The sequence below is a fragment of the Gastrolobium bilobum genome, unplaced genomic scaffold (genome assembly GCF_033153095.1).
Source record: "Gastrolobium bilobum isolate Gb01-03AN ecotype WA unplaced genomic scaffold, APGP_CSIRO_Gbil_v1 utg26319, whole genome shotgun sequence".
In the NCBI taxonomy this organism is placed as follows: Eukaryota; Viridiplantae; Streptophyta; class Magnoliopsida; order Fabales; family Fabaceae; genus Gastrolobium; species Gastrolobium bilobum.
The window spans coordinates 164,551-182,725 of NW_026898644.1; the positions used below are offsets into that span (position 1 = coordinate 164,551).

General features: G+C 32.6%; 2 protein-coding genes across 2 annotated transcripts; one reads left to right on the forward strand and one right to left on the reverse strand.

Annotated features, from left to right (window-relative positions):
- Window positions 1–4,533: 4,533 nt before the first annotated feature.
- Window positions 4,534–6,856, reverse strand: LOC133317984 (F-box protein At3g07870-like). The gene is made up of 2 exons (XM_061519906.1): window positions 5,412–6,856; window positions 4,534–4,678 (listed from the first exon to the last, which is right to left on the reverse strand). Exons 1-2 carry the CDS (start codon window positions 6,854–6,856, stop codon window positions 4,534–4,536), a joined length of 1,590 nt encoding a protein of 529 aa, XP_061375890.1.
- A 6,310-nt stretch (window positions 6,857–13,166) lies between these two features.
- Window positions 13,167–14,669, forward strand: LOC133317985 (zinc finger BED domain-containing protein RICESLEEPER 2-like). The gene is made up of 5 exons (XM_061519907.1): window positions 13,167–13,404; window positions 13,571–13,813; window positions 13,898–13,977; window positions 14,084–14,245; window positions 14,325–14,669. Exons 1-5 carry the CDS (start codon window positions 13,167–13,169, stop codon window positions 14,667–14,669), a joined length of 1,068 nt encoding a protein of 355 aa, XP_061375891.1.
- Window positions 14,670–18,175: the final 3,506 nt, after the last annotated feature.

The window sequence follows — 18,175 nt, forward strand, 5'->3', positions numbered from 1 at the left end:
TTATAACAAATCAAGGCATTGCTAGGATGGAATATCATTAAATCCTCCCTGTCAAGTTACCTTATTGGTCGATACAAACCCCTAGGCCAAATGTTAAGAGAAAAGGTATTAATTACTAGCCCTTTGGTTGGACAACCAGTTGTTGTAATCTAATTTCAACACCCATAGTTTAAAATATAATGATAGCAGTTTATTTTGGTTAGGGAGAGACAATCATGTAATACTCTCAATCTCATGCTTCTATTGATAGGAATGCAAGTATGAATGAAAGGGTGAATTTTTTTTTACATTGGTTAAAAATGACTTAAGTAAACACCATATAAGTGGAAGGATCTATGCACCTAATGCTTTAAAGTTTTGAGTTTGATTGTGATGTTCCAAACCCACTTAATGTTATTGCTCACTTGGTCAATGGTTGGTGGTCTCTTCTCGCTATGAGCTCCCCCTGAACAGTCCAATATGTGGTATCAGAGACAATGGTGGGATTGGCTTGCCTCTGGTGATCGGGGGAAATATGTGGGCCTAAGACTCACACTTGAGGGGAATGTTAAGGAATTCAAGTTTAAATGATTGAATGTAGTCCCACATTGGTTGAAAAAGGACTTAAAAAAGAAAAGGAAAAAGTGTCTAAATAAAAAAAATAGAAAAATATGTCTAAATAAAGGAAATAAAATATCTAATGTTACTTTAGAAAATTTTGTCTAATATTCAATGAAACGACATCTTTTTGAGATTGAAAGATTAAAAAATTAGAATTATGAAGATTATTATAACCATTGAATAAATTAAAATTACAAACACACTATGATTTTCACCCAAAACAATATCGTTTCGGTAAATATTAGACAAAATTTTCTAAAATAATATTAGAAAAAACGAACCCTAAATAAATATGTTTTTCTCATGAAATGTGTGAGTACCAAAAGTTTCTCCCCGGCCACAAGTTCTTCCTGCGGGCCCAACAGTTTTCAAGTGCACGCTTATGAGCTTCAACAAACTAATATGGTGGTAGAACTTTGGATGAAGTTCTCTTTATCAAAATTGAAGCCACCAATAGAACAAGGGATTAGATTTACAATTAGCAAGCCAATGAATAGTTCTATTTACGTAAACACAAAATATGATCATTTATATGGTGCTTAAGTTGGCTTCAATGTTCCACATGTGATACTTTTAAACCAATGTTCTTCCAGTCTTGTAAATACCCAGTGGTTCTCCATGAACTCAAATCAAGAGTGAGTAACTGAGCAACTCTATATATTTCCTCCTCTTCTATTTCCAAATCCAATAACCTCATCACTTTGTACCGGTTAGTCTTTGGGCTAAAGCCAAAACCAAAAACAACAAAGTCGGTTATGAACAATTCTCCTATCTCTTCTCCATTTATGATGAAATAATTTGAATCATCAGGGTCTATAAAGATAAGTTCATATTTATAAACTAGACTTTCGATGAGTTCTATGAAGATTTAAATTTTTGGTTTCTATTTTGAAATATTCTCGAAATGGGCATGTTTTGGGTTGGATTTAAGCTTAAATCATGTTGAGAAAAATGTTTATATCATGATTTTAATGGCGGAAATATGTTGAAAAGTTTGGTTAGACCATATGCATGAATTTTGAAATTTCATGCCTATGTTAGTGTGATTTCTTGCAATGCAAGCAATGCTCCATGTGTTGATGATAAGGCTTGTGTTCCTTTGATTTCTAGAGTGAATTAGTGAGCAAACGATCATTGGATCAACCTATGGAGGTGTGAGTTGAAATTTGAATTATTTCAAGTATAGGTAAGTTGTTAAACAATGTGGAAATGTGTTGACATGTGATGTGTGTCATTATCTTACAATTGAATTGTATTGGTCATTGATTATATGTTCACCTTGTAAATATATGATTGTTAGTAGATAGCTAACTTGTGAGGTATATTCTTGCATATGATCAAGTGAGTGAAGTTGGCTTGTGCTTGGAGCAAAGCTAGAGAGGAAGCTACTACAGGTAAACTTTCGGATCTTAGGATTTATCCCTTTACTATTCCAGCAAGTACCGAGGGGACTGTGGTATATGTAATTGCATGAATTGTGAAATATAGCATTTTATATATGTTATTTTGTGTGCCACACAAGATGGTTGATTCCTTGTGTGAGGCATAAGACGGTTGTTTCCTCATGCATGGTATGTTACACGATGATTGCTTTCTTGCGTAATGCATACATTATAGATCTCTGGCCAGTTCTTTCATATGTGCACGCATTAAATTGATATATGCTTATATGCTTTATTATCATAATGTTATGCTTTTATGCCTCAAGTGAACTTTGGGTGGAGAAATTCTCCAAGAACCCTTAGTTTACCGAGATATATATGTATATCTCACCCCATGTTGTGAGGACCCCCTTTCAGGTACAGATGATGCAGGAATATCCGTTGGCAGTAGGCCACAGTAGACTACATTTGTATATTATGGACTTGCATATGGCATGTTATCTTGGATGACTGTAGCATCATATGTTTATAGAGTTTTATTTTGAACGTATGTGTTGTCGATGCATGGAGGAGGGACTTAGCCTATGGTCATATTTATTAGATATCTTTCATGTTGTTGATGCATGTAAAGGACTTTGATCATATGTTTTGTATTAGTTAAGTTCTTATTTATGTAGTCTGTGGACATTTATATATTTCGATAAAAAATGATGGAAGGCCTTACACGCCTATTAGATAGACTGAGATGATGTCAGTATTTATTGAATTCTTTATCAGTTGAGATACCATATGAGAATTAGCCCTAGATGTCTGAAAAACAAACAGAGCTTGGTCCTTTTTGTTTGAGTGATGTTGGTAGGAGATTATCACCTTGTGTGATTAACTATCATCATTTTCGTGTGAAGCCATGTTGTTTATGAGAACTTCATTGTGGTATAATATGTTTAAGCAATAATAGATGTTTATGCAATTTGTATGAGTTATAATTACAATATGAATTGTTTATAAATACGGAAAGTGTTTTAATCAGAAAATAATATGTTTTCAAAAGAAAAAGTAAAAAGTTTATCCGTGTTTTAATCAACTGTTGTGATTGTAACTGTGCTTAATGTCAAACGTAATGATAACAAATCGGTTATAGAACGAGTGTTACAATAATACTCTGCAAATTGGAATCAGGCCTGATATTGCATTTGCAGTGAAAGTTCTAGCAAGACATAGTTTTTCTCCTTATAAAATTGGAATAATGTTAATCATATTTTGATTATTATCAAGGATTTGTCCATGATATAATATTTTACATTGGTTGAAAATTTTGATGATGACTATATGTCTAATAATCACATATTAGATATGCATCCCTCTGTGGAAGCACTGCAATGTTATACTTATCCTTGAAGGGAGCCATGAAGGTTTATTACTGTACTCTTTTTTTCCTTTTCTAAGTTTTTTCCCAAAGGATTTTTCTTGGCTAAAGGTTTTTAATGTGATAGTTTGTGTAATGCTTTAGTAGAACATATCATGTACTCTTTTTCCTTCACTGGTTTTTTCCATTGAGTTTTTCTAGCAAGTTTTTAACGAGACATGAATATTAGTGCAATGATGCCTATGTGAAATTTTATAAATGGATATTATAGAAAGTTGTAACTATTACTCCATTTCCTTATATCGAGCAGTAGTTATATGGTTTAATTGAGGGGGAGTTATATGCATTGTACTCTTTTTCCTTTTACCAGGTTTTTATCTCACTGGATTTTTTTTAGAAAGATTTTTAATGAGATGGTCTAAGTTAGCGCATAACAAAAGATTGTATATTAATTACGAATATTGTACTATTTTTCCTTCACTAGGGTTTTATCTCACTCGGGTTTTTTTTTTTAGCAAAGTTTTAATGAGGCATATCTATAGTAAATTGTCATCCAATGGGGAGTGTTACAAAATATTGATGGATGACTGATGACTTTTTGTATTCTGATACAACAATTCAATTTATGATTGTACCGCTGGCATTTATCCCCCAATTTATAATTGTTTAATTATCCTTTATGGTTGTAACCCTATATAAATTAATGGTTATTATCATCATGCTAATGATAGAAGTTTTTTTTTTTCTCTCATCTTCTCCTGTATTACTCTCTAACTTTTTTTTTTTTTTTTTGTAATATATTACTCTCTAACTTTTACTTGTTATTCTCATATATACAAATTCCCTTCTCCTCAGCCCCTTTTTCATAACCAAAATAATGTTATAAAGACAGAAATCTAAATTAATTGAAATATGCTTCAAACTAATAATTCAACACTACATTTAATGATACTTAGATATAAGATATAAGTAAATATAGCGAGCACTTATAAACAAATTGTGCTGGATACGGATCTTCATACAGACCACAACAGTTTCCACGAAATTTATTACGAAGTTCTTGTAAATATGACATAGCATTTAATATAAAATAAAAACCACTTAAAAAGTTCCTTGTCAATTACAAAGATGAAATCACAAAGGGAGACATTAACGAAAGACTCGAGCAAGCTTCAGCATCCTTCACTACATATGAGTTTTTGTGAATGCAGAACTGAATGGAGTATTACGTTCCACAATTTTAGAATATTTAGCGGATATAGCCTCTTCATCTTTTTCCACCAGTGCAAAATCATAAAACTCCTTCCAACCATGAAGCCTCACAGAATCCCTAAATCAAACAGCTATGTTAGAACAGCATGCAATCTGAATATAAATAAAATCCCAGAGAGAGAGAAAGATTATTCTATTTTCCTTTGAAGCTCGAAGCCAAGATTGTTACTAGTGGTAACAAAAAAACTTAGAACTAAACAATATATTGCAATTAGTTAGGAAAATATAAGTTATAATGCAGTGAACAATAATATATATTGATCGGTAAAATCAAGTATATAGCAAAATAATGTTTCAAACAAAACATAAAATTTATTATGCAAAATAGAAAAATAAATAAGTGCATATATACAAAAACAAAAAAGAGGCCTAAATAATTAGGGACCTGTTTAGTATATTGCGTAGTAGTTATTCACACACAATCAACTCAAGAAATACTATCGAATCGAAGGAGAGAGATTTAACATGTAAAACAATATCAAAAGCTTATTGATGTCTTTCATAAAGAGTATTCCACAAATCAATTCTAAAAGTAATTGCTAATATAAGGTAATAAAAACATATATATGAGAGTTGGAACAAAAGTGATATTAGAGACTAGCAATTAAGACTTTATGCAAGTTTATATTTTTATGCACTTGATCTACAGAACAACGTAACACAATAATTATATATACACTAGAGGAATATTTCCAAATATATATATATATATATATACACACACACACACTAGATCCACAATATCTAAATAATAAGAAAATATAATTTAATAGGAGATTATCGAATATTACCTCACATTCAAAATCTCAACTTGTGGGTCCTCGACATTTATAACATCTTTCATGGGAACTAGAGAAGGAATGTGAAAAACCATTTCAAAATCTGAATCAATTCCTTGAATCTTGAAATAACGTAAGCTTTGTTCTTTAGGGCTATAGCAAACCAAGGAATTGCTTGGATGAAACATCAACAAATCCCCATTGTCAAGGTACCTTATTGGTTTATACAAACCCGTAGGCCACATCTTACGAACAAGGGTATCAATTACCAGCTCTTTGGTCCAGGACAAAGGATCATTGTAATCTTTCAATACCCATATGTGAAAATGAGCATAATGGGTTGTGTCAGTAAGGTAGAGACAATCATGTAGCACTCCTAATCTCATGTTTCCAATTGCACGCCTATCTCCTTCAATAAACTCCTTAGGTGGAAGGATTTCACGTATGTTCTCATTATCAAAATCAAAGCAACCTATGAACAAGGTAGCATATTTACGATTAGGAAGCCAGTGAACAGCTCCATTCAGGTAAACACAAAATGATCGCTTATAAGGTGCTTCAATGGGAGCCCATGTTTGTCTTTGTAATACTTCTAACCCAATGTTTCTCCATCTTTCCAACGAGCTAACGGTTCTCCATGAACTTGAACCAAGAGTGAGTACTTGAACAGCTATATATCTTTCACTCTCCTCCGTTTCCAAATCCAATAACCTCATCACTTTGTATTGGTTAGTCTTTGGGCTAAAGCCAAAGCCAGAAAAAACAAAGTGCATCATACATAACTCTCCCATTTCGTTTTTATCCATTATGAAATAATCTGTATCATAAGGGTTTCTCTCAGGTTTAGGGAGATTTATATACTCTCCCGTTATGGGATTACAAACATAGATAGGGTTGTTGAATGGGGTTGTGCATACACAAAGCAAGCCATTACATGAGTTCACTATACCAAACTTAGGAATCAATTGCTTACTTGCTACATCAACCAATGGGACTTGAGGGGGTATTAACTTTGAGTGTAGCTTCAATGGGGCAACAAGGTCATTTGGGTTGGTAGCTTCAATTAAATGCAAATCACTAGGCCAAAATCTAGGTTCAAAGGCTCTCAACATTGGGTACATAGCTGCACGATCAAAGTGCATTTTTGAAAAAAATGGCTCCTTAATGAGGCCGTTCCATTCTTTACAAACACATTTAGAGCTTTGAACAGATCTAACTGGGAGCCTCGAGAAGATGTTTAGAAGAACATGATGAGGTAAATCTGTGATACTAGTAGGACAAGTTATCAAAAGTATTTTGCTCCCTCGTTTACCATTTCTTGACACAAATTTCAAAAACATATCTCTATCCACCATATGTTCCCAGAAATCATCAATCACAAGTAGGAATCTTTTTCCTGTTACAGATCTTTCTAGCAAGTAATGTAGGTCACCTGTTTTTATCAAATTATCATCCATGGAAATCCACATCTTAAATTCAAAAAATTCTACCACCTCTTTGTCATTATATATTATATGAGCTTGGTTAGTGTTGAGGGATAGAAATGAAACCTCCCTTGCTGTGTTCATGGACAGTATGAGTTGAATTAATTCCTCATCATTGTTCTTGTTTGCTTCAGAAGAATCTGATTTTGATGAAATAGCTCGGAATTGCTTATTTCTTTCATCCACCAAGATTTCTCTTTGATGTCTTTTCTTGTTGATTGTGTTCATGTTTATGGACCTGTGTTTCACATAACACAAAAACAACAAAAAGTGAAAAAAAGAGGGTTAGGAAATCCAAATTTTTGCATCAAATCTTGCTGATTTTATCAACTACTCTTAAAAAGAATCATATCATGCTAGTAAACATTGAAAACATATATGCTAACAAAAAATTGAGAGTAGGATTTTCATACATTTGATTAGGATTGAAGAGCAGCCTGCGCGTTGTAATTTGATTGTGTGTTGGGTTTTTTAATCTAAAGTTCTTCACATAGTTAAAAGAAATAAAAAAAGAAAAGAAAAAAGAAACGACAGTTATCAAATGATTTTTTTAATAATATATCTTAGTCAAAAGAAACGGATGTTGTCAAATATTTTTTTTTTTACATATTTTATAGTTAAAATATTATTTGTCTTTAATACAAAATTAATTATATGAAATTTGGAGAAGGATCCATCTACAAATTTTTTTACAAATTACACTAGGTATGACCGGTCAAACATAGTGTAATCTGTAAGAGTTTGTAAAAAAAATTTGTAACTATAACCTTCCACATAAAATTTACCTAAACATTTTATGATAAAATAAATTTTAATTAATTTCTTTTTGTGTTGGTTTTATTTTCCTTTTTACTAGAATTCTATACAAAGTAATTTATTAAATAATAATTATGTGCAAAGAATATATATATATATATATATAATTAATTAAATATTATTCTATTGTCGAAGTTTGAATGGTTAGTCATAAAAATATGCAGGACATTTTGTCTAATATTAATTAATTCTCGTATATATATATATATATATATATATATATATATATATATATATATATATATATATATATATATATATATATATATGGGAAAAAAGTTTCCGATGTTACTTTAGACAACTTTGTCTAATGCTCATCGAAACGACGTCGTTTTGGGGTTGAAAAATTAAAAAATTAGAATGATAAAGACTATTATAACCCTGAAATAAATTAAAATTATAAAAAGACCATGATTTCCGTCCCAAAACGACGTCGTTTGGATAACATTAGATAAAGTTATCTAAAGTAACTTTAGAAAAAACAAACCCTATATATATTTGAGGTATGATCCTTTGACACCAGTGTCAAATTTGAAATTTAACATCTAATCTGAGAGTCGTTAGATAAAAAAAGATCAATGGTGTTACATGCTTACAAATCAGAGTACGTAGTTTTTTTTGAACTAATGGTTGTCAGATGATGTGTCAAACTTGAAATTTGACATTGGTGTCAAAGTATCTTACCTATATATATATATATATATATATATATATATATATATATATATATATATATGGGCAGGATATTCTTACACCGGTGTAAGAGTTAGAAGTCTTACACTCAATCTTGACCATTGATCCACTTGTATCCAATGACTCACATTACTAAAAAATTAGAACCCTTAGATATAAGTGGGATCAATGGACAAGATTGAGAGTGTAACTTACACTGGTGTAAAATGATCCTAACCCATATATACATATATATATATATATATATATATATATATATATATATATATAGGGACAGGATCATCTTACACCAGTGTAAGACTTTTACTCTTAACCATTCACCTAACTTCAATCCATCGGTTCTTATCTGTTAAAAGTTAGTGGGCACGTGACTTTCTTTCTCAAACTTATTTCTCGTTGCACCCTCTCCCATGAACATTTCTCCCACACCACATCCACCATCGCGACCTAGCCAGTTCTTCCCCCTCCTCTCTGCCTGTGTCTGCGTTGGTAGCTCCGACTAACCCCAAAGTCTCCAAGCGGTTCTAACATTGAAATAAATCTTGATTTGGAAGAGTTTTCAATTCCTCTCTTCAATCCTCTTTTACCTTTTACTATGCTGTTAATTTCCAATCTTAGGTTTTATTGATTTTGAAGTGTTTTTTTTTTTTTGGGATTTGGTTGGTTCTTATGTCTCTGTTGTTCTTTTTGCTTGATTCCTCATAATTAACTTTGTTACAAGTTCATGTTTTCTTCAACACTTCATGTGCCATTTTTTTTATATTGCATTGGCTTTTATTTAAACTAATTGTAGTTTCAAATTTAATGCTTAAATTGATGTCGCTATCTTGTTTGTTTTTTTAGGCTTTGGTTGCGGCGAGTAATGCTTCGAAGGTGAAGACGCAGGTTTACTACCATGTAGACCTTGAAGGATGGCTTTAGGCATCAGAAAATCATCTTATAAGAAGTTGTGAAAGTGGTTACAAGCAAAATCCTCCTCTAGCTTGGTGGGTTTACCTACTGTTTTCTTTTTTACTTGGAGAAACGGAATAATGAATAGAAACAATATCAGAATTGGTGACTATGGCAAAAGATTGAATAGGAAACTAGGGATTTAACATTCTAAATTTGTGTGAGTTAATACTTACAGCCTATGTCATACATATTTCGTAATTTTTGTGGAGCTTTTGGTAAAGGTAATACTTTTATGGTTGTTCCATTGTTATGATAGCAATGACATTTATCTATTTATTTGTGCCACTTTAATAAGGGAACATGTACATTCCCATAGACAATTGTTTGCTTAGTTCACATCCTCCAACCAGATATGATATATTATGTTTTACACAGGTGGAGGAAAACAATTGAAGTTGTTCTGTCTGAATTCCCAAATGAAGAAAAAGATGTTCCTCTTATGGCTGGTGTCTTCCTTTGAATGGACCTGGAATAATGTGGTTCTTCACCATTATTATAGCCTTATTTTTTTCGTTTGTTGTAAGAAGGCATCCATGTAATCATAGTGAGAGATCAGAGATGCAGGTTGGAAAATTTGTGATCTTTCCCCAATGAAATTGTCAATGGCCTCATTAATTTCAACATATTGAAGCTAGTCCATTCACACGAAGGGAGTTTAACTTATGTTTTTAACATTGTTGGTCTCAGATGAACTCAAGAGAGGGGTGAATTGAGTTTATAAAATAATTCGCTAATTAAAAATTAACTCAAAGCAATAAATCAAGATAAGGGTAGAGAGATATTAACACAATAGTTTTTACGTGGAAAACCCACAAGGGAAGAAAAACCACGGGCCCTAAAATCGAATACTGAAATTCGACGGGCAACTCCACTATGAAACTTGTGTACAAAGAATTCTCTAGTATCCTAGTTTCCTAGTCTACCCCTTACACAAATTTCCCAAAATGGTATCCTAGTTTTCCAGTACGAAACCCTAACCCTTTAGGATTCCGAAACTCTATCACACCAGGGTTCTCAACTTACTCTCAATTTCCAAGAAAAAGAGACATGTTGGTATCCCAGTTTCCCAACACAAGAACTGGTATCCAAGTTTCCCAGTACAGACCTTCAAAAAGGTCAAGAAGAAATTTACAATTAAATGACTTACCTCAGTGCTTCTTTTCCTCAAGCATATAGGTAATCTGAATTCCTATGGAGAAATATCCACTTTGCCAAAGGATGAATGTTCTTGAGAAAGCTCTTCAATTGATGCACAAGAAAGAATCCTAATCTTGAAAAACTAACTCTCTCTTTTCTTTCTTGTATATTTTTCTCTCTTTTCTCTCTTGTACTTTTTTCTCTCTTCTCTCTCTTGTTTTTTTCTCCACACTGGAATAATATGCAATGAGCCCTATTTATAATAATAACATCTTAATCTATTATCCAATGCAATCCTAATCAAATCTTTGGCAAAGAATATTTTATTTCTCTTACATGAAATCTAAAAAGATAAAATCTTTCCTAATCTATACTTGATTCCATGCTTTTATATATCTTCATGATATCTTTCATATCTTCTCCAATCTGCATGCAATCTTTAATTATCTTGGATATTGATCCCATGCTTTTTTCTCTCTTCATGATATCTTCCATATCTTTTTCAATCTTCATGCAATCTTCAATTATCTTGAATACTATTTCAAATCAGAATAAATATTATTCTGAAATCCCAAACAATCAGCTCATTAGTAATTTCAAGACAATAAAATATTATTAATTAAATTAACATTAAATTGATTGTAATCATCAAAACATATTTTAAATCAATTAAACAATTGGGGTATAACAAATATCCAACAAACATTGTTTACTTTTTCTTTCAAGTTTAAAACAATCTTTCAAGTTTACTTGGGTTACTCAGAAGCGTTAGATGAGGATAAAGTTTTTTTTTAAAATGAATTTATCTTTGAAGTAAATAATTTAAAGTATATTTATCTTTGAATTATACACTGCACTTGAAAATTTCAATTTTGAACGAATGGGTTCATTTGGCATGCTTTCAACCTGGTCCCTTTCTCATATTAAACAATCAACTAAACTTTGCAAGTCTACTTCAAGCATACTTGAGTGTGCTAATATCCATGGGAAACATCCTTTTTCATTAATACTTCTAATTTGGCCAATGTTGGCCTTCATAATACTCCATATTTGATAAAAAGACTTCTAAATGATCAAAAGGTAAAATCATTGATGAGTACTCCATAAATTATAACATCATACCGTATGTCAGCCTAATTTCAACTCTTGTCACCAAATGAAGAATTTCTCAGCTTCCAAAGTATACCCATACGTACTCTCCATATGCATCGATGTTGAAAGCATAGCACTCGCCACTCGGATGTCATATTGTCAGCTAGATGAAACCTTTGAAACCACAAAATAATTATCCTTCATAGTCACAGGGTTCTGGCAGTTCCAATTTGAAAAGAAAATAACATTAAAGCAAGGGAGCAATAAACAAGAGGCCAAGATTTCAAAAATTTCAACTAATTGAGCTCCAGAAATTCTGTATGTCGGCAACCCAAAGTGACCTTTGAAGTCTTGACACCAACTTCCTTTGAAAGAGGCTGATGTCGCAACGGAGGCTAGCGGAGAGGTTAAGGAGCTCGACGACTTATGAGGAATGTGGTGTTCCGCTTGCAACGTTGAGCAAAGAATTCGAGGAGGAAGAAAGTAGGGGTCACGTGATTACTAATTCCTAAAAATCATAGTCGTTGATTTAAGTTAAAGTGAATGGATAAGATTAGGTGTACTACTAAAAGTCTTACACTGGTGTAAGATGATCCTTCCCCATACATATATATATAGGGCAGGATATTCTTACACCAGTGTAAGAGTTAGAAGTCTTACACTCAATCTTGACCATTGATCCACTTGTATCTAATGACTCACATTACTAAAAAATTAGAACCCTTAGATATAAATGGGATAAACGGAAAAGATTAAGAGTGTAACTTTCACTGGTGTAAAATGATCCTGACCCATATATATATACTGAGGGGACTTTTTCTCAATTTCTTTGTTCTATCTCATTTTCAAAGTTGAAGTCTCATCATGTTTTTGGAGATGCCTTCTGTTAGTTTCAGGAGCATTTGTTTTCAATGTAGTAATACTTATGCGCTACCCACCATGTTGAATTGGATTTTTATTGATATTTTGTTGGTTCATTGACTCATAATTCTGCATTTAGTTTTCTGATTTCTCTGTATTCAGTCATTTTTAGAGTTTCGAAAATAAAAAGGGTTAAAGAGGAAGTCCAAAGATTTGATTACTAGACATATTATCTTCTCCATAATTTCTTTACACCTAATATTTTATTCTTTACTTCAGTTATGGATGATGAAGTTGAATCTGAAACTCCACTTGAAGTGTCTGAAAGTTTTAGGATAAATAGAAAAGAAATCTCTAGTGTTTGGAAGTATTTTACGAAGATTGGTACAGACAAGGATGGTTTTGAAAAGGCTGCATGTAATTATTGTGCTGCTGAATATGTAGTTGGTAGGCATCCTAAGACCCGAAGTAGCCTTGGAACTTCACATTTGGGTCTTCATATTCTTGGTTGTAAGATTCTTGCAAGGTCTGAATCTAATGAGCAACATGGAAAGTCTAGTACAATACAGATTAATGACGAGGTTCATCGAGAAAAGCTTGCTCGAGCTATAGTTTATCACGATCTACCTTATAATTTTGTTGAGTATGAGATGATTAGGGATTGGAAAATTATATTAGTCCTGGTGTTGTGATGCATTCTAGGAATACCATTGTGTCAGATGTTCAAAAAATGTATGTCAAGGAAAAGGACAAACTTAAGCAAATCATGTCGAGGATTCCTAATAGAGTGTGTCTAACTTCAGATGTTTGGACAACAATTAATAGTGAGGGTTATATTTGTTTAACAGCTCACTTTGTTGATGATAATTGGAGATTAATTAGTAAGATTTTGAACTTCTGTCGAATGAAGCCTCCACATACTAGGGTTGAATTGGAGACTACGTTGTTTGATTGCTTGAAGGAATGGGGTATTGAGAAGAAGGTCTTTTCCATTACACTGGATAATGCTGCTGCGAATGAGCATGCAACTTATATTAATAAATCATCTTCGTTTGCAAAATAATTTGTTGTGTGATGGTGAGTTTTTTCATATACGTTGCTCTGCACATATACTTAATTTATCTGTTCAAGAAGGTTTAAAAGTGGCTGCTGAAGCACTGTATAAAATTAGAGAAAGTGTTAAGTATGTGAAAGTATCAGATGGGAGGATGATTAAATTTCAAGATTGCGTGGAACAAGCTGGTATAGACACAAGCATTGGATTGAGAACAGATGTGTCAACCAGGTGGAGTTCAACATATTTGATGCTAGAAAGTGCGCTTAAGTATGAAAAAGCATTTGAGATTCTCCAAGTGTTAGATAGGAATTATAAACATTGTTTGTCACAAGAAGAATGGAGAAGGGGGGAGAGAATATGTGAATTTTTGGAACCCTTTTATGAGACTACAAACATGATTTCAGGTTCATCTTATCCAACCTCTAACTTGTATTTTATGCAAGTTTGGAAGATTGAGTGCTTATTGGATGAAATATTGGAAGCAGTACAGTGTAGTCCTAGCTTTTGGAGCTATTCTTGACCCACGCTTGAAGCTTGTTTTCTTATAATTTTGTTATACAAAATTGGATCCTTTAACCTCTCATGATAAGGTTAGATATGTGAGAGAAAAGATTGATGAGCTTTATGAAGAATATGCAAGCAATCTCCAAGGATCAAGTTCTTCTCATTCTCTTTCATCCAATAAATCCAGTATCTTGCACAAGTCAAGTGGAGAAGGGAGTAGGTCCAAAAAATCAAAGTTATATATCAAGGTAAGAAGTTCTTTTATGCTAATTTAATATTTTCTTTATTATTATTTCATTTAGATAATTGATATATTATATTTTGTAGGAGTTTGAAATGTTTGAGAGCGAGAGCATGTATGCTGCTGGTAAGACTGAATTAGATCTTTATTTGGATGAACCAAAAGTTAAATTTGGTCAAGGTGAAGATTTTGATGTGCTTAACTATTGGAAGCTAAATGAAAGTAGATTTCCGACACTTAGTATTATGGCACGAGATGTGCTAAGTATCCCGATTGCTACAGTGGCATCAGAATCTGCTTTTCGTATTGGTGGACATGTTCCTACCAAGTATAGAAGTTCAACTCTTCCTGAAAATCTTCAAATATTGATTTGCACTAGGAATTGGTTGCATGGCTTTGCTCTCAATCATAATGGCAACGCTTTGCGTTAATTTTCATTGTCTTTTATACATAAATGTAATATTGATTGGTTATATTGGAATTGATTGTCTAATTAAGTGATTGTCTAATTAAGTGTCTTTTAACAAATGCACTATGTTTTATTCAGATAAAAAAATGTACTAAATGGAGACAATACTCTTGATAGTTTTACCTTTTACCTTTCATGGAAACAGAGATAGTTTTCTTTGTCTCCAAAGTTGAGCCTTTTTGCTTGTCAACTTTTTTAATCAAAACCTTCCTTTGTTTCCCAAAATCAGGTTCGGGTGGATTTATCTTTTTCTCAAAATCAGGTTCAGGTGGAGCTGATTTGGCAAAGGCAGCTGTGTTGAAGTTGGCAACTAAATGGCACAAGTGTTGTTTATCACTTTATCTGTGGAAAAAAGTTTGGAAATTATTGCAGTTCATTTGGTTCTGTAGCAAACAAAGTTTGAAGGAAAGCCATGATCTATTTATTTTTGACACAGCTATATCCATATTTTAGCTTAGTGGAGAAACAGAAACTATCGGTTTTGATATGATTGAACATGGTTTTTGGCATTGGAATTATTAAAGCGGTTTGAAATTTCAACTTGAATTGAAATGAAATCCGATCGGATCATATAACATGCAAAATATCATAACATTTGATTACGTAAAGACCGATAGAAAAATGGTGCAAAATATTTTTTAATGTGGCCCGCGGGCTGGCCCTAACCCGTTGGGTTATATGATTTTTTGGCCTGTGCGGGCTGGTTAATATGTGGGCTGTTTGGCCCTGGCCCACGCGGGCTAGGGCCTAACGGGCCAGGGTGGCCCGTTTTGACAGCTCTACTTAGGCTTATAAAAAAGCTTTTTTAACAAATACGCCATAGGCCAATTTTGTCAAGCCCGACCTAAAGCCTTGTAGGCTGACCTATTTATTTTATTAAAATAAAAGAATATTTATTTTATGTGGCAAAGTACCAATACCAACCCTAATTTTTATGTGCACCGCCGCTTCTCACTCTCGACTTTGTCTTTTCTCTTAGAACCCCTGTGCTTGTAGCCGGCCATTTTCGACAGCCACCTCTGCTTGGAGACTTTATTTCAGCACCCAATAATTGTATTTTTCTTATTTTTCCCATTTCTTTGACTCTATTCCTCTATGATATACATTCTAGAGCTAGGGTATTATGTTGACTCTTTCTTATTTGTAATTTTTTTCTTATTAGAAGTACTAGTGCATGCATGAATGGAACTTTCTTTGCTCTATACAATTATTTTCTTTGCTTAGTATCTACAGTGGGAGGCCTACAAGGCCTATAGGCCATGTCAGGCTTTCTTATTTTTAAAAATAGGTCGGGCTTGGCCTACAAATAAAGTCTTTAATAGGTCAGTAGGTCAGATAGGCTAATTTTTTTTTTACGTAGGCTTGGGCCAGAAAAGCCAAAGCCCGGCCTAGCCCAGCCCATTTACACCCTCCGTAGAGCCACCCTCAAAAGGGTCTGATCGATGCTCGAAAAGAGATTAGTCTGACTCCCGTCGGGGGTGGGGATACCTTTGAGTTTACTAAAAAAAAAAAACAAATTATAAAACTTTTTTTTTTTTGGAATAGTAGACTTTGATTATGGATACAACCCCTAAATGGATTGAAAGTTAATTAAGACTACTATCAGAAAATATTTTTGCTTAAACTTTTTAGTCCGAAAAATAAAATATATGAATTTTGCATGAATTTATGGTCAGCATACAAAAACTGGCGTGTATTATGACATCTTTGAAAAACTGGAATTAGTAACAATTTTCAACACGACTCGCTAACGATACATGAATGAGCATAACATGACAAAATTGTATTCGAGTTGACTCGTTTTTAAATTTATGTCATGTTTGGGTTGGCAAAAATTGACCCCAAAAAATAGGTATCATGTCATATGTCAATATGAAATCTGAAATTGCCTCGCATTAATTTTCTTGCAAGTTATTCTCGTTGTGTCATATTGTAAACAAGTTATCTTCACTTATCATGTTGTGTCAATCCGTATAATAAGTAACAATTTATAATTGATATGTTATTCGCTATATAGTTTCGTGTCAACCCACATAATAATTGATGCATTATATATTTATGCGTTATTCATGTCGTGTTGTGTTACCCGTAAAATAAGCTAATTATGTTTGTATCGAATATTTTAACTCAATTTTAAATTCGTTTGTTGGGTCTGTTGATTTGAATTGCCAACCCTAATTATATGGTTCCAAATTTTTATTTAAAATTTATACAAGATGCATATAATGAATCTAGTTTATGAAAAAATGTTATAAAAAATACGAGATTAAAATGATGTTGAATGTTAGAGAAATAAATTTTTGTCTAAAACATGTTAAGAACATCCAGACATAGCACCACCCAATCTTTGATTTTTTTAAGATTTTATAGATATGTTTTTTTTTTCTTTCATGCATCAAGTTGCATATGAATGTTAAGATATTAAGTTCTACCAAAAAAGAAGGCAGATCTTATCTGACTTTGCAACATTATTTTGACTAAAATATGAATGTTAATATTTTTTTTTCATTTTTCAAATTAAGTTCTACCTTTTATGATATGTGTAACACCTCGTGTGCATCCGGTGTATTATTATCAGAATTGTATTAAGTGTAGCTTAATATTAATTACTTGCATTGGAAATAATGTTAGAATTATTAAGTGGAAATGCGGATAAATTTTTTTCATTCTACAGTCTTTTATAATTATTACTTGTATGTCAAGTTAATAGCATTATGCATTACTTGTTTCCCAATTATCTCATTTACTAATTACATTCATTCTTATTTAAACTACTTGAACTATATGTACTATGAGAGAACCCTCTCCAATGTAATGTCTCAACAAATTACATACACTAGGACATCCAATCAAGTCTAAATTATTTATTTTAGCTACTCTCATTTTCCTTAATATTTATTAAGGTACCACACTCCGTAGAGATAGATTTAAGTCTTCCATATTTAAATTTCATAAGGTACAAGCATTTCATTTAAACGTTTGTTTTTGCTTCTGTTCGCCCAAAATATCCGAATATTTATTGGGAACATATGAATATGCCATATCCGGATATCATATCCGGATACTTGATATCTGGATATTCCATGGTAGTGGCGAAATTGAATATCTCTATTGAAGCTGGAGGTTTAGCATTCAACCCCTTATCCCATATCACTTCATCTTGTATTTAGTTGTCCCCTTACCTAAGACATACAACAAGTGTTGACCATATATATGGTTTTTTTTTTTTTTTTGTGAAAGACCATATATATGGTTTAATTAAGCTATCTAGTACCTTCCTTGACACCTAAATCATCATATCTAAAGGGATTTGATTAAGTGATACATGCATACATCTTGGCACCTAGCAATCTGTTACTTAGGTCATCTCATATACACATCATATTACAACTACAAATATTCAATAACATAAACTTATACATGTTCCGAGACAGAAATAAACAAGCTTGTTCAAGAAGGCATAGACAA

What these genes read in the sequence shown, in the direction of transcription:
- LOC133317985 (XM_061519907.1), top strand. Translation starts at nt 13,167, where the DNA reads ATGTATGTCAAGGAAAAGGACAAACTTAAGCAAATCATGTCGAGGATT. An exon ending in TGGATGAAATATTGGAAGCA is followed by an intron (nt 13,978 to 14,083) that starts GTACAGTGTAGT and finishes TCTCATGATAAG; the next exon opens with GTTAGATATGTGAGAGAAAA. An exon ending in AATCAAAGTTATATATCAAG is followed by an intron (nt 14,246 to 14,324) that starts GTAAGAAGTTCT and finishes TATATTTTGTAG; the next exon opens with GAGTTTGAAATGTTTGAGAG.
- LOC133317984 (XM_061519906.1), bottom strand. Translation starts at nt 6,856, where the DNA reads ATGGATGATAATTTGATAAAAACAGGTGACCTACATTACTTGCTAGAA. An exon ending in GTTGAGATTTTGAATGTGAG is followed by an intron (nt 4,679 to 5,411) that starts GTAATATTCGAT and finishes TGTTTGATTTAG; the next exon opens with GGATTCTGTGAGGCTTCATG.